Here is a 24,430-nt window from a genome sequence, read left to right as displayed (position 1 = left end):
AGTATTGCCTACAATATTACTCATTCAGAGCAGCTAACAGTTGTGCCTCGTTGGTTACTTTCAGCATTCTTTTGCATCGGCCTCACATAATTACCTGTTGTCTCACACACAGCCTTACTCAATGGGGCCCAGAGCAGTGCGGACCAGTAAACAATTTCTGAGTCACAGCAGTAGCAGCTGCTTGGATGCAATAGCAGGCAGAGCTACCTGTGCAGGCACTCTGGGTAGTTCAAAGCCAGGGACTGTGTCATGAGGCACAACTCAAATTGCACGAGAAGAAAAACCCCCAACTTTCTTACAGAAATCTCTTCAGAGGTCCAAAAAGACTATGGGAGATGTGTATGCGGGTTGTTTGTTTGTTTGTTTTTGCTTTTAATATATTTATTTGGGGCAGATGTGTATTTGTTGCACCGGAACTTATCCCCAGTGCTGAGGAAGGTCAGGAAATCACCTGCTTCTTTCTGCTATAAGGGAGGAAGCTTTCTCAACGTATGTTGAGGCAGAACAAAATGCTGGTTATCCTTGTACCAAATGAACATTTAAAAGAAGTCTTAATGTATTATGGATGTTTTGAGCTCCTGTTTATTTGGAATAATGCAATATGGTAAAAGCTCAGATTTCAGAAAATGGAGTGGATGAATGTATTTGTATTCTGAACTCAAGTGTATCATTAGAAATTGTACTGTGTGGTATTTAAGGAGTCATGGAAAGTGTTTCTGGCACCTTTAAATAGAAATTCCATCACTTTCAGCAGGCTTGCTCAGAAAACTAGTTTGTTTGACAAGGTCTGTCCACCTGTGTGTGTCTGTTCTGGCAGTAGCACAAAGCTGTAGCTGTGTAGGCAGGAGTTCCAGCGGGTCTTAAGGATTCAGAAGCCAACTTCCAGTTATTTGTAAGCGAAGGCTTAAAACAGGAACAGTCTCCCTGTGCCTTTCCCTGTGTCTGTTTCCCCGCAGACTCTGCCTGCACTGTGCAGGACTGGGCACAGTGGGAGCCACTGGAGTAGGATGTGCAGCCTCTGCCAGGCCTTGGAGCTCCAGCCGTGCCCTGTAGGAGCACAGGTGGCAGTGGTTCTCCTGTCCCCAGCCCCATGCACACACCTTGAGGAAGCAGCAAGAGCAGCTTCAAGCATTTGCCTTTGGGTAACCACTAGGGAGTGTGATACAGCACTGGCACTGATGCAGCTGTTCTTCTGTCTTCCATTCATTTTCCTTCCTTCGGCTTGCATAGAGGTTGGAACGAAAGGTACAGCAGAGCTAAAACTATTAAAAAAAGAGCACAAAAGCTGCTTGCCCAATTCAAGTCCACTTCTCTTTGCCAGCAAATTCCATTGGCTGGCACAAGTTGCCCAGAAATGTGGTGGATGCCCCATTCCTCGAGACTTTCCAGGTGAGGCTGGATCAGGTCCTGGGCAGCTTGATGGAGCTGTGGTGTCCCTGTTCACTGCAGGTGAGTTGGACTAGATGGCCTTTAAAGATCACTTCCAACCCTAAGGATTCTATGATTCTATGACTTTCTTTCTGCATAAGGCAAGGAAGACCAAGGTATAGGGCAAGGGGAGGATGGCTCCTGCTGGCGCTGCTGCTTTATAATAGCTAAGCTGTGCAAAGTGCTGGCCCTGTGTATTCCCAGCCTGGAACAGAAGCTCCCACTTTGTGGGTTAAACAGTTAAAAACAGCCCTTAGAAGTCACTATCAATCATTTGTTTCTTAGCAAGCCTTCATCTTTTCTGTTGTGTGATTTGATTTCCTTTGGCACCCTTGTGTTTATATAAGAAACAAGGTCCTGAGGGATATCATTGGCTCTACATACTGTGGCTGGTTTTTTGGTAATTACTAACTACTAATGAAAGCTGTGGTCAGTCTCTTGCTCATACTCTCTGCCTTCTCTGAATCCATATGATGCAGTTTCCTCTCCCATTTCCTTGTTTCAGTGTTTTCTGAAGTTCCTCCTTTCCTTTACTCGAGGTTGTGCTACCAAGGGAAAAGATTCATACTGAGCACTCTTGGAAGGCTGAACAACGAAACCACTGTTCCCATTTCTTTTCTCCCTTTTTGCCACTCCTTCTTCACAAGTTTGTTCCATTCCTGTCCTACCTGTCTTTCCCCAGTCTCTTTGTCTCCCACATCCTGCTTTTCTCTCTTTTCCTAGCCCTGTTTTTTGTATCTTGACACTTTTGGAGTACCTCTGCTAAGCATCTTCTACTCTTAACACTGCCCTTTCCTTTCAGAGATGCTGCTCTCTTAATGTTTGACTTGTTTTGTTATCCGCTGTTCCTTTCAATGCTATCTGGTATGTGTGATAGTAAATTCAGTGCTGGTTTCTCTTCTTTTTCTGCTTGGCAATGTTTTTCTCTTAGTTTCTGTTTCCTTGCTTGCCGTGTCTTATCATGCCCATAGGAACTGCCTGTGGAAGATAGTGGTGTTTTCTCCTCATTTTCTTGCAGGAGTTTGCTTTTCTTGCTAGTTTCCCTTAATGCACTCATCTACAGCAGTTCTGCTGCACCTTTTGGTATGCACCTTTTTCTTTCTTGGACAAATGGGTAAAAAATGAGATGGGCACGTGATGTAGCCTTGGAATGCCAGACCACGTTTGTGTCTTAGCCATCCACCCAAGGCTTGGCAAACCAGTGTTTGGTGACCCTGCGCAGGCTGTCTGCCTGCTTGGGAGCCATCACACCACCGGATCAGCTTTGCTGAATCTGCAGCCTTCCAGTTTTTTCCATGGCCTTATCCAGGCTGCAGATAACCTTTGGCATCCAGAAGTTCTTTGGAATTTCAGTTGTTGAGCTGCTGTTTATCCCCCGCTTCCTCCGACTTGTGTGCTAAATGGGGATGGGCCATTCCGTTTTCAAAGCATTCATTTCAAAATGCAATTATTGCAATGCGTTTATTCTTAAAATTGTTCATGGAATGTTGACGCAATTTTTACGTTGATGCAAAATGTTATTCGTGAAAATTATTTACGCTTCCTTTGCATCACATTTTAACGTAGTGTTATTCTATGGTCAGTATTCATGTCAGTGTGTTTTAGTGTCTAACTGGTCTGTTCTCCTGCATGTAAATCCTGTTAGTAGACCTGGCAACTGTATCTTAATTTACTTCTTCTTTCTTTTCTCCCCCACTCCCTGGCTGCTCTCCTCTGGTGTAACCTCTAGCAGAGGCAGGGTATTGACTTAAACAAATAGTTGTTTTTCAGAGGGTGCTGCTTACTCATAGCAATTGGAAGAAGTTATTTGAGGAATTCAGAGGTTGGTGGAAGTCAATATCATTTATTGGTGGATTTGAAAAGCTGCTAAATTCTTCCCATCCTTCCAAAAGAGGGGAGAGGGACACCTGAAAAGCCAACCTTTACACTTACAGATGGCATTGTGAATGGAAACTAGTGCTTTTTTAATATTTATTTGATATTAAAATTGGGCTTACTGTTTCAGCCCAACTTGTGATCTGCTCAGCTTGGGTACAGGGCTGCCAACCCTTCCTTGAGCATCAGGATGAAGGATGCAGCAAATAATTTCATGCTTCTTTTTTTCCATCTGGAACTTTTTAAAAGAATCTAGGAATACACAGAGAATATTACTACACTGTGTTCTCAAGGGCATCATAAAATAAGCTGTATAGATCTGTGTCTTTATAGTGATGACAATTCTAGTCTCCGACTGAGGTCCTCTATGTATATTGGTAATTCAGAAGATAAGTGTAAATCACAAGTAATTACTTGAAGAGGGTTAATGAGTTCCCTTAAGAAATGGTTGCAAGTTCTCTTATGCTAAATGTATATACTGGGTGTGTTTTGTCCTGTTTCTCTTCGTGCCAGAAGCCTGATAATGGTGACTTAAAATATTGCTATCAGCTCTCAAGCTTGGTTCTTCATGGAAAATGTCCCCACTTTTGTTAATGTTGGCTTTCCTATTTATCTAGCACAACAGAAGATGATTTCCGGGCAGAGCGGGGCAGTGCTTCCCAGCACAAATGATGTGATGCACAGAGCTGCAGGTCTGCATGAAGGAGCAGTGCAGCACCTGTCCTAACAGCAGAATTCTCTGACTTCACCTGGCTTGCTGCCCGTAACAAAATACTAAAGTACAACACAGAGCAGCCGGTTCCCCTTCTTTCTAGAATTTCATCCTAGTGATCAAGGTCACATTACCTTTAGCATGCAATCTATTTAATTTTTATGTGATTATATTATTTTTTTGTTGTTGTTGTAGATAAATTGACATGATGTGGACCAACAAGTCCAGTGAGGTGCCTCAGCAGAATCCGAGGCATAACCAAGCCAAGGATTCAACCAGAGGTATGGATTTTCTCTATTTCTTTGTTGTAAAAAGCCTTTCATCATGACTTCTTTGAAACTTTGTGCGTTTTTATAGACAGCGTTCTTCTGCCTCGATGTGGAAGCTAAGACCATGTATTATATGACTTATTTTCTGCAGAGGTAGCAGTTTCGTACTGTGATCTGCAGAGTATTTGCTGACCTGCGTTAGGAATCGCCAGCCTGTGGTGTGGTTGCCAAGATGGCACAGAGACAGATTCATTTTTTTCAATGTTGTAGAGGAGGAACAGTGCAGGAACAGAAATTGGGAACTGTAGTCTCTTGAAAGAAGCATCTGATCAGCAATTACTCTTGCCTCTAGCTCAGTTCCAGAGTGGTGAAGAGCTGCAGACTGTTGACTAGAAGCAGTACATCACCCCTGGCAGCACTTAGGTCGCCTAGAGCTGGAGGAATCCAATGAGCTTTTTACTGATAAATCTGTAATTGAAAGGAGGGGGAAAAAAAAGTATACTACATCCCTATGAGGAAGAAGGCTTTCATCTGGTAGAGCAGCCGAGTCACATGCTAAGTCTGTGGTTCAAAATCAGGCATATGATTCCCACTGTGACAAAACTGGACTCCAGAAATTTAAAAGTAGGTACAGATGAATGTTTTATCTACAAGGGGACATTATTGTCAGTTGTTTCCTGTGATAGGTTCAGTTTCTTTTCAAATTATGTAAGTTATGAAACTGAGGGGTTCTGTAGACATGAAACACCATCTCTCAAAGACAGAGCAGTCATTTCTGTCTTACTTTCTTATCCCTCCTACTCGTTAGCATCGTTTGATCTTGCCCAAAATGATATCAGCTGCTTTTTTACTGTAAGGAAATTATGTATTTTTTTAAAACTTCTTAATACTACTGTCCTCCATGGCTCTGATCCACATAAAGTTTTTGGACGTTGTGTTTGTAAGCAATTATCTATCTCTAAAATTATTGGAAGAAAGAAGTGAACTGAAGAAGTAAATAATTTTAGAGGGAAGCCCTGCTGTATCCTGCTGACCTGGGCTTTGTGTGGAGCTTGTGCTATTTGGACTAGAAGGCTGAAGCTGATTAGTGCCTTGTGCTTGCTCTTCATGAGCATTACTTCATCTAAGATATTTGTGTTGGGGTAGACAACTGGCTTTGTTATCTTCTATAATGTGTGGTAGATCTGGTTTCAAGTCTTGTAATGCATTCAGCGTAACTTAGTGAACTCATTAAATTTGACATTAAATATTTTATTGCTCTGTTAAGATGAATCATGGCTGATAACAGCCTCTTACCGAGGGTATTTACGGGCTGGAATTGAGTCATTGAAAGAACTCTATTAGCGAGCCAATGAAAATTGTTCTCAAGCAGCATTTTCTTTCATTATTTTCCATTTAATAATAAGTAAATTATTTCTTTTCTTCTGCTATACAAGATCCAGCTGCAGCATGGACTACTCTTTCTCAGACTAAGGCTGCTGTAAGTACTTGTTCTTTTTCTTAACCACTTTTCAAATCAGCTTTCACAGTATTTTGAATGAAAATATTATTTTGCTCAGTGGTTTGCTGTTAGACAAGTTGATAACAGAGCAAGTGATTGTGGAGTGCATGCGTGTCAAACAGTCCTCTATTTCAGAAAATGCTTTCTACATGCAATAAAAGAAATTTCTGACACAGCAAGCTTAGCCTTGAGTACAGTACTACCTTCTAAGTCTCAAGTATAGTATTACCTTACGTCCTAGCTAGGAAACTGCAGTGTTCTCTTATTTTTGAAAACCTGAAAAAAGAGCTCTCCCCTGCTTTCCCAAAGAAGTCAGAAACTGGGGCTGTACCAATGTGTTTCTTCATTTTTCATCTTTGAGCATTGGAGTTGCAGTCTTTCTGCAGGAACTTTACTTAGATGCTTAAGAAATTGCACTCTATTTTCTAAAAAGAGGCGTCAGTGAAACCAAGTGGTGTGAGGCTGGGGGGGATTCAGCTCTTTCCTAGGCCCATATTTCTCTCTAATTGAATACCTGAGCATCAGTATTGGATTTTTACATGTGGAATCCTGTATTAGATAGTATAAGATAAGATTTGATAAGAGTACATATTTCATATTTGGAATATATTCCAAGTGGAATTAATATTTCATTGAGGCCAAGCAGTAAGACTCTGAGTGGCATGTTATCATTAATTTATTCACAACAGCTTACTTATGGAAACATATCTATATAACAGAACATAATTCAGATGATCTTTTTAAACAAACCCTAATATTTTCTGGTCAGAAGGCTCTCTAGTGTTGCAACACAAGCATTGTAAAGTTGCTTTTGGCCTGTAGTTTTATTCTTTATGAAAATGAGGGAAAAAATGTCACAAGGGGAAAAGACTTGTTTTTTAAAAATTGAGAACAGTATTTTAATATGCATTATCTTCAAATTCTAGCTACGGCATATAGAGAACAAATTGGAAATAGCTCCCACCAGCACAGCTGTGTTTGATTCTGTCATGGATGCCAAGAAGCCCTCTGCTAGTACAAGCAGGAAAATAAGCAGGAAAGGTATGTATTATTTAGGGCATAGCGTGCAATGCAGGGTAAAGCCACTGCAGTCTGGAAAACGTTGTTCTTTTCCGCCACCAACCCAATCTTCATGTGTCCAATGTGTCTTCTGCTGATTCCTATTGATAAAAATCTAATCGTGCAGGATAAACTAATATTTTCTTCTCTTAGCTTGGGAAGGAAAATTTGCTGATGTATATGTATAGCTAGAATGAGTGACAGGGCTTGCCCATTGTTGTGAATAAGCAGTGCTTGTCTCATCCCAATAGCTTGTTTTATTGGGGTTTTGATAACAACTGTATATGCCTAGGTTTATATTGGAGTAGCTGTTTACATTTTTTTAACCTTGTCAACTCTTATACCCTGATGGAATGTTAAATCTCACACTTTCTTTATTTTAACCTTAACTTTTTTGTGTTCTGATGACACTCTTATTCTTCAGTGTGTGTAGCAGATCGACTTTGAGTGGCAACACAGCGTACATAAGTTTAATTACATCTAATTCATGTTTAAGCATTATTGTCTCTCTTCAAAGTATAGAAATAGAAAGGGTTGGGTTGAAAGGGATGCTAAAGATCATTTAGTTCCAGCCATCACTGTTTCAAGCACTTGCTAAGCATGCTCCTAGTTGCTGCAATCAGATTGTAGAAGAAGAGAGGGAGAACTTTAAATTTTCTTTTGGAGTGCTGTTTGAACTCCCCAAAATTGTGTGCTTACTCGTTCAGCCCCTAGAGCTTTCTCCTTCTGGAGAGTTAAGTATATAAAGGGTTCTTTGGTTTCTGTTTCAGCTTCCCGGTCTTCCAGCCAAACTAAATCAGGTAAGGAGAAGTCCTCGCGCAGTCCTCTTCGAGCGACGACCCTTGAAAGCAATGTGAAAAAAAGCAACCGGGTGGAATTTCGTGAACCACTGGCTTCGTACAGGTTAGTTGGAACAGCTGACTGTTAAAAATATACTCAAATAAAAATTAAGCTAATACTGATATTCTTTGATGGTGACTCAGAAATTTACTTCTTCCCCCCTACCCACAAGCATCACGTGGCGTTTGACAAGTTTCTTCATTTTTAAGTTACAAACTTGTTTTTTGTCCAGAGAATGAGTTTGAAGTCAAGTCTGTTGAAATGGGGCCACACCATCAAGCTGACTGTGGCTTGATTGGCTTAAGTATTTAGTTTCAGTAGTAAGGACCAAAAAGAGCATTTCCTCATGCTTTTCCAACTTGGTTTCATTTGTTCTTAAGCACGTGTTCCCAAATGTTCTTGTTCCACACTGTCCTATGGTAATATATATAGTACAGAGAACAGATTCAGTTTTAGCATGTGTCTATACGTATCACCCATAATGCAGGTCATCGAAGGAGTAAGCTAGATCAAGAAGAAAAGTGGCAGGTTAATTTACAGGCCATAGAAGATGGTGGGGTGTGAGAAATGAAAGAAAATACAGAGAACCTGTTCTTCCTGTGTGTTAACTACTGTAGTGCTACTGCAAGCTGCTATACTATAGGGTAAATGTAGAGCTGCTGCATTAACACATCACATCTCACCCGACAGCTGCCCATGGTAGTTGCTTCAGCTGTGCATAGGATAGATTTTATTTTATACATATATTTTTGCTGGTGAAATTATATGCAATTAAACCACTCATCTTCTATAGTTACGTTCTTTGATAACGCTTACTATGCTATATGAGAAAAATGTGAGGAGAGAGAGAATTTATTGAGTACAGTGTTAAGGGTTTCTTAAATGACTTCAGTAAACGTGCTTGCTGAAAAAGCAAACCAGCTAGCTTAGATGATGGAGATTTACCTCTTGAACCTCAGTAAAAATATTAAGTCAGTTAAAATATTAAATGAGTAAAAATATTAAATACATTTTTGTCCTAACAACATATGCACCACAAGTCTATTAGAATCCTATTCAGAGAGTGTAGAAAAGTACTTCAAATTTGGAATAGTAACTTCATATGATTTTGTCAGGCTTCTCTTATTAAATATATCACGTTCAAGTTTTACAAGAACTTACCTTTCAAGTGGAGACGAGTCATTCTTTTTAGTTAATGAGCATGTTTATAGCTGACTTGGAAGGTCCTACAGTTGCACTTCTGATGGTGACTTTTTTCTTCCTTTTATTTCAGCAGGGATACATTGAGTTCTCTGCCTCATCACAGTTCTGGCCAAGTGGAAGCCAAGCAACTTCTGTCTTGTTTGGACTTCTGTGAAGCAGAAGGGAAGACTGAAGTAATGGGCCGTGTGAGACATGACAGAGATGAACGGGATCTCCACAGAAGAGATTTTGAAAGTCCATGTTCTTCTGCTGCAGATAAGACTGTTGTTAGATATTTAAATGACGGACCAGCAATTGATGCCTTGCAAAATAACGAGGCATTTCTTAAAGCCGCAACACCTCCAAGATTGGAAGAGGAAAAAACTAGCAGCTCCAGAGGAGATGAGAGTAGCAGTAAAGCTCCCCTGAGTAACACATCCCAGGACGGTGAACTGAAAGTGTCTTTCCCTTCTGCCATGAGCACTAGTGCTCATAGGCTGGAAATCTTGAAACGGCGGCAGCACGATGCTAAGCTGGAGAAGCTGAAGGAGCGGATTCGTAAGCAGTGGGAGCATTCTGAAGAGCTGGGTGGCAGAGGGCAGCACTCAGGATTTGCTGAACAGCCTGTAGTGATCACAAATGTGGAGAATACTGTTACTCCCAAAGTCAGGAAAGTGACAGCTGCACCTGCTGCTCCAACATACAAAGGTATGAAGGTGCAGAATCCCTGTTAGTCTCTCGTAGCAAAGGAGCAAAGTTCAGTTCTGCAAAGTGTCAAAGCATGGAAATGACTCTCTGCTGTGCTCAAGCAGTGCAGGAGTGGATAGAATGGTATGATCACAGATCTAGGCAAGAAAGAAGAGAAATTCTCAACAATCTTTAGAAGCTTGAATTCCTTTTAAAATCTTCCTGCCTCTTCTTATGAATTACTTTAAAAAATAATTTTGCTGCATTACTATTTGGGTTTATTTTGATGTTTTTTTTTTAATGTTCCCAGGAATTAGCAACATGATATTGGCTGAGAAAGCCTTTTCAGTTTTTTCTTCATACTTTCTGCAGGTTTTGATATGTGAGCAGGCAGCATTCTGATATATTGCTTTCTTCTGGTTTATTATTAGTAATTCAAGTAGTTCCTCTTTTACTTGGCATTTTCCCACTCCTTCTGTGCCCCAAAAGCTTTATTTACATTTTACACAACTATTTAAAACTTTTCAATTGTTTGCTTCCAGGTTTCAATCCTGCTGAAACTAAGATTCGTGCTCCGGATGGAAAGATCTGGCATGAGCAAGGATTTCACATTGGTCGGGAACTATGTAGAGATATAGCACTCCAGTTGACAGGTAATATGCATATTGAATTTATTAAGCAACACAGCCTTCTCTACGAGACAGAAAAGTATTAGTCATGAGTCTACAAGGCCATGGAAACAAAAAGTTGAAGCAATGAGTGTTAAATACATCGTACCCCTCTTAACAGGATGGGCAATTTGTTGAACGCTAACAAGAAAAATCCTTCTCCCTCATTCTTTCATAGAGAAAATAAATAGAAAATAAATACTGAAAAGCATCAAATGATGACAATCATTTCAATGATGTCTTTTCCTTGACATAGGTATTCAAAAAAGAAAGGCTTCATTATAACAATTGTTTAATTTTTTTTCTTCTTTTGTACACATTTGCATGAATGAATGCAGTTTCCTGCTTAAAAGGACAAAACCAAACCACTTTTGGTTTTGATGACTGAAATTTTTTTTTTTTTTTTTTTTGCACCTTCAACAACATTAAAGTGATATGTGGACTTTATACAGTATGTTGAAGCCTGAATTCTGCTTCCTTCACCATGGTGTTGTCATTTCTGAAGCTACTGTGGGAATTGTTAGTTACAGCAGTGATTTAGGTATTAGGGATATATAGGCTGCCAAGGGAGAGATGGAGCACATCTGCTATGGAAAATCTGTTGAGATCTGCTTATTTAAAATGCAGCAGGTAGCCTGCAGTAAAGGGGTATGTCTTCAGCTATGTCTGGTGAGGACATGATATGGCAAGAGGTTGGTTTCATATCTGTGGCTTTATAGAACTGTCATGCTTTTACATCAGAATAATCAAAATCTTGGAGTTCTGGGAGAAATTTATGCCCTGGAGATTTGTTTGCAAGGACTTCTTTAGAGGCTTTCTGTTCTCTCCTGACAATAGGGAAGGTTCAGCTGTGTCCAGCTTTCTTTCAGAGTGTTGGAGTCCTCTGAAAGGACCCAAGAAAGAAGCAAGCTTTCTGCAGAGGCAGTTAGGATAACAGCTTGGTTTTATGGAAGTGCAGCTTCTGTTGAAGAGAGGGACACAGGTAGACCAAAAAAGATATTAAAAAACTTTTTAAATTATCTAGATCTTATTTTCTCTACAACTCTATTACAGTGAAGAGCTGTAGGGTTGAATTGCTTTTGACTGGCCAAATTGGAGAAAGAGATCAGATTAATAAAAAGCAGTGGAGTGGAAAATAATATCCCCCAAGAACCACTAGTTTTGACACTTAAGAGTTTGCTTATTTCACATTAAAGATAACATTTCTAATTTGTCAAAACATATTGATGATTAGAGGGAAGGGCACTTTGCTGTCTTGATGGTGTAGTGGCTCATATAGAAAGGATCAGACTTCAGCTGTGGTTTACTTATATGGCTTGACAGGATACTAAGAAATTTTTCTAGAATCATTCAGAAAAAAATTCAGAAAAGGCAACCATTTCTTTTCAACAAAATAGTTCTTCAGATATTCTGTTCAGCATTTGCTCATACATCGAATGCCAATATTCTAAAGATGTTTTTGTCTACACTAGCATTGCTTATTTTTCGTTTTGACAAGCATATAGTTTGAGTAGCTCACGGGCTCCTCATGTAAACCCAAATTTTTGGAAGTATGTCATGCCTCCAGTTAGGAGATCCAATTAAAAAGGCATTTGGGTCATGTTTTCAGTGAACTTTTGTCTGCAAAAGAAATGAGCTGTGTGTGTGTTCAACTGTATTTGTGTTCTAATGCCATGAGTAGAACAGCTGTAGTGGAACGCGTCTCCTGGCTGACCTGAAAAGATTATATTCAATAGCTGATACCAAGTAATCAAGTGCTGGAGCTGCACATAATATGTACTATAAATGTATTTTTAGCCCATGGGATTATCTATCCATGTGTTAACTCTGTAATAAAGTTACAGCATGTGGAGTTCTGGGTGGGTATAGTGACTTGCATCGAAACTGCTCCACAGTCCTCTGTTGCTTAAATAAGCTGTAAGATTTCTAATAACTGCAGAAGCTTTTCTCTTTTGTTCACTGAGGTTTCTCCATGTTAGCACAGCCCATGCAGAATAACTTTACATCTTCAGAGGATAGGCTGAAGGATATTACGTACGGATCCCAGACTTCAACAATCCTGTCTTAGAGGTGTTCAGAGTTGGCCTCACTGAACAAATTTGTTGTAATATGAATAGAGTGAGTGGGAAGCAATTGCAGTTTCCTGGTATGAGGAACGAGATGTCTGGCACTGAGAGTGGTGAAGAGACTGTCTCGGTTTCTGCAAGTGCAGTCATTGAGGTCTCTGATGCTTGCTTCTTTCATTCCCTATGCTTGTCAGGCTCAAATATGAATGGAAAATTGGTGAGGAAAGATATAGAGGGCAGAACAAGACTCCTAAATTTCCATTTAGTATGACCTGTTGATCTGTCTCTGATCCTTTCTATAGGTAGGTATTCAGGTGAAATTAAGTGCAGAAAAAATCAGTATTGACATCTAAGTAATAAAACTTCATTTCTATCCATGTTGGATAGAGGAACAAACAAACAGTAACGGCTGTGGAGTTCTATAAATGCAGTCTGGTTGTATCAGGATTAAGAAAAGCATCTTCAAGGCATGTAAATTAAAGTGCTTCTAGAAGTCCATGATAGGCTGCTGGAATCGAAGGCACGACTTGCCAGTTGTTCCTGAGGAGTGCTTGTCTCTGCTTTCTACCGGGGCAGCTGGGACACCCACTCAGTGCAGTTAGTGATTAAGCCACATCCAGTTTTCCTTCTTGTTCAGTTTACCCTAATGTAAAAGCATGGTGGAATACAAGTTTATCTTTGGTAAGTGTGCCTGGCTTCTCTAAAGCCTAAAACCTAGTTGTGTTCTAAATGAGGGCTTAAGTGATACAGAATAATTCTGCATCACTGGGTGAGTTCTGCAGCAAATTTTGCAGAAAGTAGGGCACACGGGTATCCTGTCCTGCACACGTGGACACAGAGGCTGCAAGTGGATTTTATGTCATGCATTAACATGGAGGCAGCAGCCCTGGTATTTCAGGAGCGAAGGAACTACATGTTTGTGTGGAACGTTAGTACTGTAAACTGGAATGTCTGTAGTAGAAGAGAACAAAGAATTGTTTCTACCTGTCAAAGTAGCATTTAAAATGGAAAATGGACTTCATGTAAAGATCTGCTACAGCTTTGCTGTGGCTTGGCTTGGCTTTGGTGTGTTTTAGTGCATAGGTAAGCAATACTTGATTCAAAATCTTCATGCTGGAAGATTGTGCTTCTGAGCTTCTCTTTTTTGAGGTAAATGTTATATGTTTTTTCCTGCAGGATATTGCTTAACAACACCTGTTGTTTTCTTGTTTTGTTTTTTTAGAGAATTCGACTATGAAAGAAAAACCTGGTGAGAGAAACAAAGAGAGAAAACCATCCAGACCAGTGCGGAAAGTTCAGAAACTGACACAGTCATCAAATCCAGAGTCCAAGCAAGGTGATTTGCCCTACTGTAGATGGAAGTCTCTTGCATGTGTATGCTTCACACATGAGCTTTGTTTCAAGAAACAAAAAAATACAGCTTGTTGCTTTCAGTACCTTTGCAGGCGTGCAGAAATGCAATTGTAGCAATAGTGGATGGTATGATGCATTGAAGATGTGTGCATTTTTGGTGTTTGCTTGGTTATGTATCCTTTCTTAGTTTAGGGATAATTTTAATTTTCCACCTTTCCTTTTGGAAACTGCTGATGAGTGTATGTGTCTCAGGGGGTATCCTCAGGTGCCCATCAGGCCAGTGCAAACAGAAATGGATCCTGCTTCTCTTTCATGTGAAAACTTGTTAGTGCCTGACCTGTAGTTCAGTGAATAATGCTGGGATGGAATGGAGATGATAGCAAAATACTAGCAGTTGGGGAACAGGTAGGAATGGAGCCACTGAGTCTTGCTGAGTTGTCCTCCTCCATGAAGAGGCTGTTCCTGGATGGGATTTCTCCCAGTTTCTCAGTTGGGAAGCAGCTTAGCTTCCGGTTCTTTGGCTCACTGCTCCGTTGTTCTTCCACGTCCTGTATCGAGTTGTTGCTGTCCTGCACCTTCTGTTCTGGCTTGGCCCATTCTTGGCTTTTTCAGTAAGTGAAAGATGCTTAGACAAGTTCCCTGACAGGTCTTACAAACCTTGATGTTTAGAAAGGAATGTTTATTCCTTTTACAAAATGTGTTGTTAAGGTTAACCATCTCTTGCACCTCTTAAGGTATTATATGCAGTCACCCATAATCAGTAAACATTTTGTTACAGAATGTCTATTAAAAATAATAATTGAAAAATAAATAAACTTGAGAGTGAATTTGCACTTGTGCATGCTGTAAGTCATTGAGCTACGTGCAAATGTTTTGCTATGATGGTGACTGCTAGTACTTAAAAGCATTAAGCATGTATTTTCTGCTTCCTGTGCTGATCAATTCATTCTTAAAGAAACATTCTAAACTAACTTAAATTTGTATCAGTCCCAAATGAGGGAGTAGTACGGGTTGCTTTGAGTTTTAATGGCATTGGGTATCCTCTGTAATGGTGTAAAAGTGGGTAGAATTATGTCCTCAAATCCCTGGAAGAGACAGATCTAAGTGGCGTAGCTGTGGTGATCCAGCCTCCTCCAGTCATAGTAAGAAATTGCTTAACATAGCCAAGGCTATAAATAGCCACAGCTCATGTTCTGTTCCATTCGCTTGTTTTAGTTCTAACAGCTGACTTGAAATGGAAGATGAGACTTTACACTGCCTTTTTAAATGCACACAGAAGTAATTGAGAACAGCAGGTCAGGCAGGAGAACCCCTTTGGCTGATGAATCTCTAAAAGAGGATTGTGGTGACATGTTTCAGCTGGCAGATTTGTAAAATACTTGGACAATTTACAGTGCAAGCAAGAAGGGCTGTTAGTAAATGAACAGTGGGTTTATAGACTTCTTACTGAATAGATTTGCTGCTTTTTTTTCTCCTAAGTATAGAGTGGAAGAAGAGAGGAAAAAGGGAGGCTGAGGACTGGAATTGCCAAAAATGACTTTAAGATCATTTAGAAACGATTAATGATGTCAGTAGTAAGAAAGATGAGTTGACTAAATCTAGCATTTAATCTGATTAATATTAGGTAGAGATATTCCAGCACCAGTTTTTATAATTTAATTATATGTGGGATGATAAAATAATACCGATACCATTATGATTGCTTTGCAGATGGCATAAACTCGGTCTGTATGTGAATTAACTATGAGCTTGGAGGGTAATGGCTTTATTTCTTCTTTCAGTCGTGGTGCAGCAATGTCAACTAGAGGACAGTGAATTTGCATAAGACAACTGCTGCTCATTATTTTTTTATCTCTTAACAAGACACCTACCTCAGCTCTGTTTGAAGTTCTTTCTAGGAAACGATTCATCTTCATGTTAAAAAATACACGAGCCTTTCTTAGCATGCATTTTTTGTTTCTGCTCTTCTTATTGTAACATTTGACATCTTCTATCTAATGTTAGCCTGTAAGTTTTAGGAATGTGTAGCCTTTTTTTTTTTTAAACCTAGTTTCATAGGGCTTTAATGTTCTGCTGTATATATTGAGTTTTTACACTGTGTTATGTGTAGGCCTGAAGCACTGACAGTTGTGTGATTCAGCTGTTGGGTGTCTTCGTGGTGCATCACTATTAAGAGTGTGTAACTGCAGCTGTACCCCTTATGCAGAATTAAAGGGTAATGATTGTAAGTTGTGAGAAATGCTTCTTTTTAATGCATCAGAAAATCCATCTGTTTCAAATTTCATCCAACTTTTATTTGTTATTTATTGTGCAGGTGGAAACTATGTAATAAGTGCATCCTCCTGGCGGGAGGGACAAAAGCTAGTCAAAAAGCTACTGGGTCCAGCTCCCAAAATAGAGCACGACAGAAGAGCTGTATCTAGTGACAGAACAGGACGAGAGCGAACTGCTAAGTCTGGTAAGTTCTTTATCACTGTACTTTCTTTCATTGTTCTTAATTTATTACATAACTTTGCATGTCTGCAGGATTAAGTAGATGCCTGAGATGTAGCGTAGTCATTTTCTTAATAAAATAACTTACTTTTAACTTGGAGTTAGCCACAGAGAGAATTTAATTCACTTCTGAGGTTGGGATGCATCATCTCACTTCCTATGCTGTGAAGGTGCAAAGGAGCTCTGGAAAAGAGGGCAAAAAGGTTTCAACAACAAAATCTGATCACTTGTATTCTGTCTTTGCCTGTTAAGGCTAGTGAGGAAAGGAATGGCTGGAAGTGCTCTGCGGCCAGATTAATTTTCCAGGTGTGCTGCATATAGTTTCTAAGCTATGGTTGGGCATTTATCTTTCTACAGTAATTTTAGCTCTTACGGGTAGAATATAATATCATCTGTGGACATCGCAAGTCTTTATTTTTTCCTCCACCAGCCCTTTTCAGAATGTGTCTGAATGTCAGACAGGTTAAATAAGGGAAGGTGGTAACTGTTGTGCTGGTTACACCTCTGAGGTGGCAAAGCTGTAAGAATATAAAGGGTGTGAGCTCAGTGTAAGCAGAGGCTGCTGAATTCAGGCTGTGACACTGAATATCTGAAACATAAGCATATTTACAGTGAGATCTGTGTAGGTAACGTCACACTGGAGAATTGCAGTTGAGGTGAGTAAGCAGATGTGATGCTGTAAAGCGAAGGAGATTTCCCCAAAATACTGAATTAAAATCAGTGGAATTGTTTGGTTATACGTGCTTCATGGTCATTAGAAAAAGAGGGAGGTATACTGGTTGTACCAGTTCAGTTAGACTGGGAAGAATGTTTAAGAGACTGTCTAAAGATGTGCAGGGAGGGGATAAGACTCTAATAAAATCCTTTCTGTTCTTTTAAGTGTTTGTTGCCTGTTGCATGTTGTTCACGGTGATTGTATCACTTTCCACAATCTTTTATTACTTCTGTATAGCTCGCTCCTCCCTCCTCCTCACTTTCCCAGCTGTTTCAATTAGAGTGTGTGGTTACCAAGTTTGATTTTTACCTGCAATATTTGACAAGCCTTATTTTTTAACAGGTCGTATTGGAAGGACAGGTTCAGATTCTAGACTGGTTGTTACACAGAAAACCTCTTCAAGAAGTTCTGAGAGGTCGAGGAGTAAAGTACGATCTGAGAATAATCTGAAGAAACTGGGATCTGCCCATCCAGGTGATAACCAAGATGATCATGCCTCTGTAAATAAGGACTTTCTGCCCTTGGAGATACGTGGAATTCTTGATGACTTGCAGTTGGATTCCATGAGTACAAAGCAGGAAAAAAATGTGGAAAAGCAGAATCAGAAGTCTGTTTTGCCTCCTCAAAATACCAGGAGCCACAGTCCAACCAAAAGGAAACCAGACAAGATAGCTGCTAGTGAGGAGCCTCAAGTGATCTCTAAGAAACGTCACTATGATACGGATGAGGTTCGTCAGTACATCATCAGACAGCAAGAGGAGAGGAAGAAGAAACAGAATGAAGAGAAGAAAGCACAAAAAGAGGCAACGGAGCAGAAGAACAAAAGACTCCAAGAGCTCTATAGAAAGCAAAAGGAGGCTTTTAGTAAAGTCAAGAACGTGCCTCCTCCTGAACCTGTGGCAGCTAAACGGTTACAAGAAACTTATTCTAAACTGTTGTTGGAACATACATTTTTAGAAGAGCCCTCTCAGCTGCCTACAGTGCAGGAAACACAGGTATAGCTGATTCACTAACTTAAAGTGCTGCAGTTGTTTGCAGGAATAGGAGGTCACATACCTAGGAAGGTCATGAGTTGTCCTGATCTGAGAGCTATCTGAAAGCATGTATAGAAAACAGTGTTTTTTAAGCAAAAAATAACAGTGCTTTTGATTCAGAACTAACTTGCTGCTGGTGGTTGCTTCTCATTGTAGCAAGACCTCTCTGAAAGGTGAATGGAAATCATCTTTTTATTATAATAGAAGGAAAGTTCAAAATATTTACTAACATCAACTATAATAGTTGACTTCTAAGAAAACTGCAAACATCAATTGAATGGTGAATTGAAAGGCTTTGTCTGAGGTTGCTCTCAGTCAGTGCACAAACTTAAATCAGTAGTGAGTTTAATTAAAAGTCTGCTAATCAGAAACTAAACATTAAAAGATCAATAGTAAAAGGCTAGTAGCAACTTGCGTTCAGTTGAACAAGTCCAGTATATGAGCAAAGTTCTTTTCCCACTACGTTCTGCTGAGACAAAAGCATATATGTCCTGTATTTTTAGATCTTTGCATGGTAGGAAAGATGTGATATTGCACTGAGAAAGTCAGTGCAACCTTTTTCAGTTTTAATAAGACAAAAGCTTCTAAACTCATAGACTTCTGAAAATGCATTTTTCTGGTTATTTTCATTTCTAGCCCAGACCTGGTTATCAGCCATCTGGAGAATCTGACAAAGAAAACAAGGCTCAAGAGCGTCCTCCTAGTGCATCTTCAAGTAGTGACATGTCACTGTCAGAACCACAGCAGCAGCAGCAGCCGCTACTGAGGTGAGCCATTGTAGGCCTTCTGAGAGAGAGGAGGGTGCTCTAGTGTTCTTCTCAGGGTGGTGAAAATAGATTGTTCCTTTATGTTCATGTCCTGTGGAGAGTAATTGTCTTTCTGGCAATTACAACATTTTCTCAAAGTAAGGAGGCAGGTGATGTAGTAGAAAAGCATATGAAAATTTTGGCTAGTAGCATTTATTGAGTCTATAACGAATGATTGGTGGATCCTGTTAATCTTTTGCTGACATCAAGGGATATGCATTTCAAACTGGGAGGCAGTATTTTCTCCGCCAGCTATTGCCAGCAGGCAAGAAGAGGTGATCTTATAAGAAAAAACAACACACGGGTTCATTTGATTTGTTCAACGTTTCCATTTCATCTATTGTCATGTTTTTTCTTTTTTTCTTTTTAAACTTTGTCTAAAGTACCAAAAGCCTCCATTTCAGCTTGGAACTGGTCTTTTCTTATTTTCTTTCATGCCCTTTTCTCCACTTCTCATTTTTTCATGTCTTATCTGAGTTTTACTTAGCACAAGTTAATGTGCTTAACCAAACTCTTAAAGGTAAGAAGCTAAAAAACAACAAGTTTCTTGCATATCCTTAATTGCCTCGTTGTGCATATCTCATTTTTAATTACATAATCAATATCTGATGCTTAAGTGTAAGCCTCCTTCATTATCTTTACTTTCCACTGGTCAAATCCACACTTTGTAAATATAATGAGGCCTTTCTTCCTTTTTCCTTTTCCTTTTCCGTTTCCTTTCCTCATGGCACTTCTGAGTGGTGGTGTGACAGTTCTAGTGAAGCATGGTCTGACTACAACTGGATGGAGAAGAACAGTGCTAAGAAATGCCATGTAAAAGAGGGGGACAGAGGAAATGTTTCCTCCCTTATAAAGTTGGGAAACTTTCGAAAGATGGTTGCTGCGGATTATGAAAACATTCAGCTCTTTACAGCTCTAAAACACAAATTGGCAGCTTAAACAACATTTGAAATTTGGGAGGTGCTCTGCTTTTAATAACATTCTGTAACTGCTTACTGACCATTGTCTGCCCTTCTAACTCTCCCAGGAAGTATTTATTTCCAGAAAGCAAGCTTGTGTCAATGAGACTTTCATCTAAAATAACAATACTTATTAGTAATTAACTTAAGTGTTGACTTTTTGTTTCAGAAGTGACTTTGTGGAACCTTCATGGGTACAGCCAGACCGGTTGAGCCCAAGAGTCCAGCTCTCTCATCCACAAGCTCTCATGGGCTTAAGTGGAGGCCCTTGCTCACAACATCGGAGTCTGGAGCAGATGGGACTTTCGTCAAAGGAGTGTGATGCAGCATTAGCAGGCAGGAAGGGCCACGCTGCACCCATGGGCTTGCTGACCTTGATGGCTCAGCCTTATTTGAATTCAACTGGGACACAGCAAAATCTCTTAGGAAAACCCTCTACTAACCAATATAAGAGTAAATTAGATCGGATTGAAGCTTTAAAAGCTACAGCTGCTTCCCTTTCTAGCAGAATTGAAAGTGAAGCCAAAAAGTTGGCTGGGGCTGGACTCAATTACGGTACCATTTGGAACTCGGACCATGAATTTATGCAAGAAAACCAGGATGACAGACGGTGGGCAAAGGCTGTGAGTCCCCCTGTGAGGGAGGAAAATGAAGATGCTTTTTCAGCCAGAATTCAAAAGATGTTGGGTACCTGTGTATCTCATACTGCCTTTGACGACAACCTTCCTGGGGTAGGCAACCTCAGTGAATTTAAAAAGCTCCCTGAGACAATCAGGCCTCATACTGCTGCAGTCAGCCTTGGAATGAGGTCCCCCACTGGTCACCGGCACGAGGGAACACTAGGACATTTGTCTAAGAGACTGACTGACACCCTGAGACGTGAAAACCAGGTGTATGTTCAGGGCAAAGCTGTAATTCCTCAGGAGTGCGGCACTGACTCCATCAGCGAAGGGCCTCTCCTGAGTGACGGAAGCCTCTCCGAGGAGGAGGGAGGCCAGCATAAACAGCTGCCACTGAAGATTCTGGAGGCACTGAAAGAGAGGGATTTCTGTGTTCGGGAGAGAAATGCTTTTGAGCCCATAAAAGAGTTTCAGAAAGAAGCTGAGAAGTATCTGCCGCTTCACCCTCAGACAAGTGGCACTCACAGCAAGGGGCCATGGGAAGAGCTAGCCAAGGGAAGCCCACACAGTGTCATCAACATCTTTGCAAAAAGTTACCACCTTCATGGCAAGGGTAAGGAGAAAAATGGAAAGGTTACTCAGAGGCCTTTTGAAAAACTTTTCGATTTTATTATTCCTTTCATTTGATAGTTCACAAAGAAGGGGCGTGCGTCAAGATGTATTGCTTTGAGATATAGCAAACATTAATCTGTGTAATGTTTTCCTTTAACTTTTGGAGGATAAATGATTCCCTCCCTTTCTTCCCTTTTTTTTTCCCCCCCTGCCTAATTGCATAAGGAAAAAAATCCCCACTTTTGAGGGAAGGTTATGGGTGTGTTTGTCCTCTTTCCTTCTCACTCAGATCTTCATTTTTGAGCCTTTTTTGAGAAGTTTGTTTTTATCTGAGTTTTTTTTAAATGTCCCTTAGCTTTAAACATGACTGCGTTGAGACTTGCTGCTGATGACTCTCAAGGAGTATGTTCTTCAAAAGGGTTTTGGCTGGAGTTTGTTAATGAAGTATTCAGTAATTTATGGAAAGAGCCTGTTTGTTTTGTGAGATACCTGTACTGTTTATCTCCTGATGTTTCTTGTATTCAAAAGGAAACATTTTGAGCTCATTGTGGTTAGAAGCATTTTGACCTCTGCAGCTTTATTTACTCACTTGATGCACGTTGTATTGAGAATTATTTTTGTCTCTAGTGTTTGATGGAAGATCAAATGGAGGATCTTCCCTTCTGCGCCCTTTGCTCCCTACCCTGAGCCCTCCAGAGAGCGTTGTTTCTTATGAAGATGACTTTGCCTCCTCACCAGGGAGCAGCACTTTAACAGACAAAAAGCTTGCACGTGACCTCAGGTAACTGTGTTTGTCTTCCTAGAAAAATCAAAATGCAGCATTTGAGACAATGTGGCTGATGCAAATTTTGTTTTACAATACACTGCACATCTTTCCTGGTATGCTGTACTGTAATGCTACTGAAAGCGGTCAGATATTTCTTTATGATCTTGCAGTTAATGTGGTAAGCAACGTGACTTTTAGATGCAAAGGTTAGAGTGGAATATTCCCAATCTTTGCCTGGTTTCTGTTCTGCCTTGGTCTGGCAGGTAGCTTACCCTTTGTAGCTGAGTGAAAATTAGCTCTTGTGTGGCTGTTAGAATGCTTAACTGGTTAGTGCTTGTAAAAGTTATGAAGGAAATAAGATTTGAAAGTGTTAAAATGCTTCCACTACTTCAAATTAGGACTGTGCAATGTCTTAGCTGTTGAAGTTTTTAATTTCAGAATTGGCGTTTTTCAAGATGAGCTGTTTGGTGTGGTTTTAGTCCTTTCTTGCAAACTTCTTGTACACAATGTAACAAAGGAGTTGAAAGTCCCCAGTTAATCACTGTCAGTCTGTTTCTTTTTAGTGTCGCAAGCAGCAGTAATTCAAGCATTCAGGAAGAACTTCCTAGCAGGAAGTCTCCCCGTGAGTCTCGATCTGTTGAACTTGCATCTCAGCATTCATCTGGACCCAGATCTGCAGCATCTTCTCACTCATCTACTTCATCTAAAAAGAGAGGAGGGAAAAAAGAACGTAAGTGTGGCACTTGACTGGAGGATATTTGAATTCTTTGAAGAAAGTTTTAGGATTTTCTTGTTATGAAAGCTGCAGTCTTCCTGTGTATCCAGAGCCAATAATCTCACATTGATAGGATGTTTTCCTCTAGTGATTCTTTGCTAAATTTTCTTGACTCTGATTTTTCTCTGATGTTAAAACACAGCTGTCCAGAACTAAGTAGGCAGAGAAATCATAAAAATGGTGAAAAGTTGTCCCCTTCCTAGACTATCTGACAGCACTGTTCATTCTTAGGGTTGGAGTCTTTCAATGGAAGTTCTCACCACATTCCTGTGGCAGAAGATAAAATTCCGTCTGAATTAGAGTGGGGATCCCAACAAGCAAAGAAGTCCATATCGAGTAGCAGACTGTCTAGTAAAGACTACGAGCAGAACACGGATACTGACAACACAATAGAAAATTTGTCTGGACACTCCATGTTGAGGTAACATGAACTTACAAGACTGTATGCGAATATAAGTAAGGTGGCTTACGTTGTAGCAGGCTATCAAAAATGATTATGTTTCTAGGTATGTAAAAAGAAAGTAATATAAATGTACAAATGTTAGTAAGGTGAACATGCAGTAACCTTTTCCTGTATTCTAAAAATTACGGAAGCCCAAAGTTGATAGCTGTCATAAGTGAAAATGGAAAACAGTGATTTCTACCTTCCCCTGAACCCCTCAAATGCCCCTGTTTTTATAAGAAAAATTGACCAGTATTATGCTCTTTTAGTACCTTAAGCATTGAAATACAATTTTATTTTCCTTTCCAACAAGTGCTCTTTTATGAAGAGGGGAAAAAAGTACATTGTCAATCTATATAGTTATCTTGCTCATTATAGCATGAAACAGATGTTTTTGGCTAGATCTGTGTATGATAATAATGCTCGTAAGCCTATCCAGCTCTGTGAGGTGATGCTTTTAACGAGTGAACTGCACCTCGGGAAAGAGTATAAAGTAAGGAAAAAAAATTAATAATTTTCCTCTTTGGCTGGCTATGAATGCAGCTTATTGGCTAATTGTGCACTGAAAACAGTTATGAAATACACTCAGTGTATTTTTCGCTGCATGTTTTTCTAAAAAGCAACAAATAATGGTTTTACCCTCACTGTGTGGTTATGGAATGGTTCTGAGGTATTAACTTACGCTAATGGCTTTCACTTATATTTAGTATTTGGTTTGAAAGGTCCTTTGCCCTCTTAAGATGTGCCAAACATGCACAGCTGAACATCTCTTTGCCCTCTTAAGATGTGCCAAGCATGCACAGCTGAACCTCTTCCTAAGGGATTTAAGCATCTGCAGTTGGTCCTTCTTGGCATCATAAAATAGGGATAATACACTTAAGAAGTGTCCACATCCTATTCTGTATGTTTCTTTCTTGCCCTTGTTTTAATGATCATCACAGATTTTGTTACAATTGGATCAGAATATGTAGATAGTGAGTTATTTGTTTTTGGATGTATGCTGAGTACTTGAGAGAAGATACTGTGCTGTAGCAACTTCGCTCTAAATTGGAATGTAGGTACATAACCCATTTCATGAAGTCATTTCATAAAGACTGGGCCTGTGCAAACTGTAAAAGAATAGGCCCTCTACAGAGATCTGTTCAGTCTGTATAGATGAAAGAGCTGAGTTGCTGCTTCTTTTGTTATCTTATGTAATGGCTGGAATTAAGACAATACTGATGCCTTTCTTTCTTGTTTTCTCTGTCAGTTTCTCAGACAAGGGAAGATCTCAGAAGACGCCGACTTCTTCCCCATCTCCAGGTTCCCAAAAAATTATGCAGTTTGATTCTGTAGTCAATACAGCAGAGAGAGCCAAGTCACCTTCTGGCTTTTCTGGAAGCGCAGCATCAGGGCAGAAGCCCAACCTAGCTTTCTCTGACTTGAGTCTGGGAACTAGTAGGCCTGCAGCAGGAGTAGCCTCAGCGAGTGGTGAGTTCTCTTAAAGATGTACTAACTCCAGAGCTGTTCTATTTTTTGTCATTATTTTATGTTGTGGGGCACTGAAGTACAACAGAGTCTGACAGTTA

The 24,430-nt window shown here is 40.0% G+C and overlaps 1 protein-coding gene across 6 annotated transcripts in view; it reads left to right on the top strand.

Moving 5' to 3' along the window:
* Window positions 1-24,430, top strand: part of CEP350 (centrosomal protein 350) — a 65,759-nt gene that overhangs the window by 6,098 nt on the left and 35,231 nt on the right. For 4 of the 6 annotated variants that reach the window (XM_046898219.1, XM_015290494.4, XM_046898221.1 and 1 more), the window contains exons 2-16: window positions 4,211-4,296; window positions 5,721-5,764; window positions 6,712-6,826; window positions 7,615-7,747; window positions 8,958-9,574; window positions 10,096-10,206; window positions 13,510-13,623; window positions 15,955-16,098; window positions 17,191-17,843; window positions 18,519-18,649; window positions 19,817-20,880; window positions 21,507-21,660; window positions 22,209-22,375; window positions 22,652-22,841; window positions 24,112-24,332. In XM_046898219.1, the coding sequence (XP_046754175.1) occupies window positions 4,221-4,296; window positions 5,721-5,764; window positions 6,712-6,826; window positions 7,615-7,747; window positions 8,958-9,574; window positions 10,096-10,206; window positions 13,510-13,623; window positions 15,955-16,098; window positions 17,191-17,843; window positions 18,519-18,649; window positions 19,817-20,880; window positions 21,507-21,660; window positions 22,209-22,375; window positions 22,652-22,841; window positions 24,112-24,332 (3,934 nt within the window). In that variant the 5' untranslated portion in view covers window positions 4,211-4,220. The remainder of the gene's footprint in view (window positions 1-4,210; window positions 4,297-5,720; window positions 5,765-6,711; window positions 6,827-7,614; window positions 7,748-8,957; window positions 9,575-10,095; window positions 10,207-13,509; window positions 13,624-15,954; window positions 16,099-17,190; window positions 17,844-18,518; window positions 18,650-19,816; window positions 20,881-21,506; window positions 21,661-22,208; window positions 22,376-22,651; window positions 22,842-24,111; window positions 24,333-24,430) is intronic. The other 2 variants (XM_046898222.1, XM_046898220.1) reach the window with 1 other exon arrangement.

Source organism: Gallus gallus, chromosome 8 (genome assembly GCF_016699485.2).
Source record: "Gallus gallus isolate bGalGal1 chromosome 8, bGalGal1.mat.broiler.GRCg7b, whole genome shotgun sequence".
NCBI lineage: Eukaryota > Metazoa > Chordata > Aves > Galliformes > Phasianidae > Gallus > Gallus gallus.
This window is presented reverse-complemented; position numbering and strand designations above follow the sequence as displayed.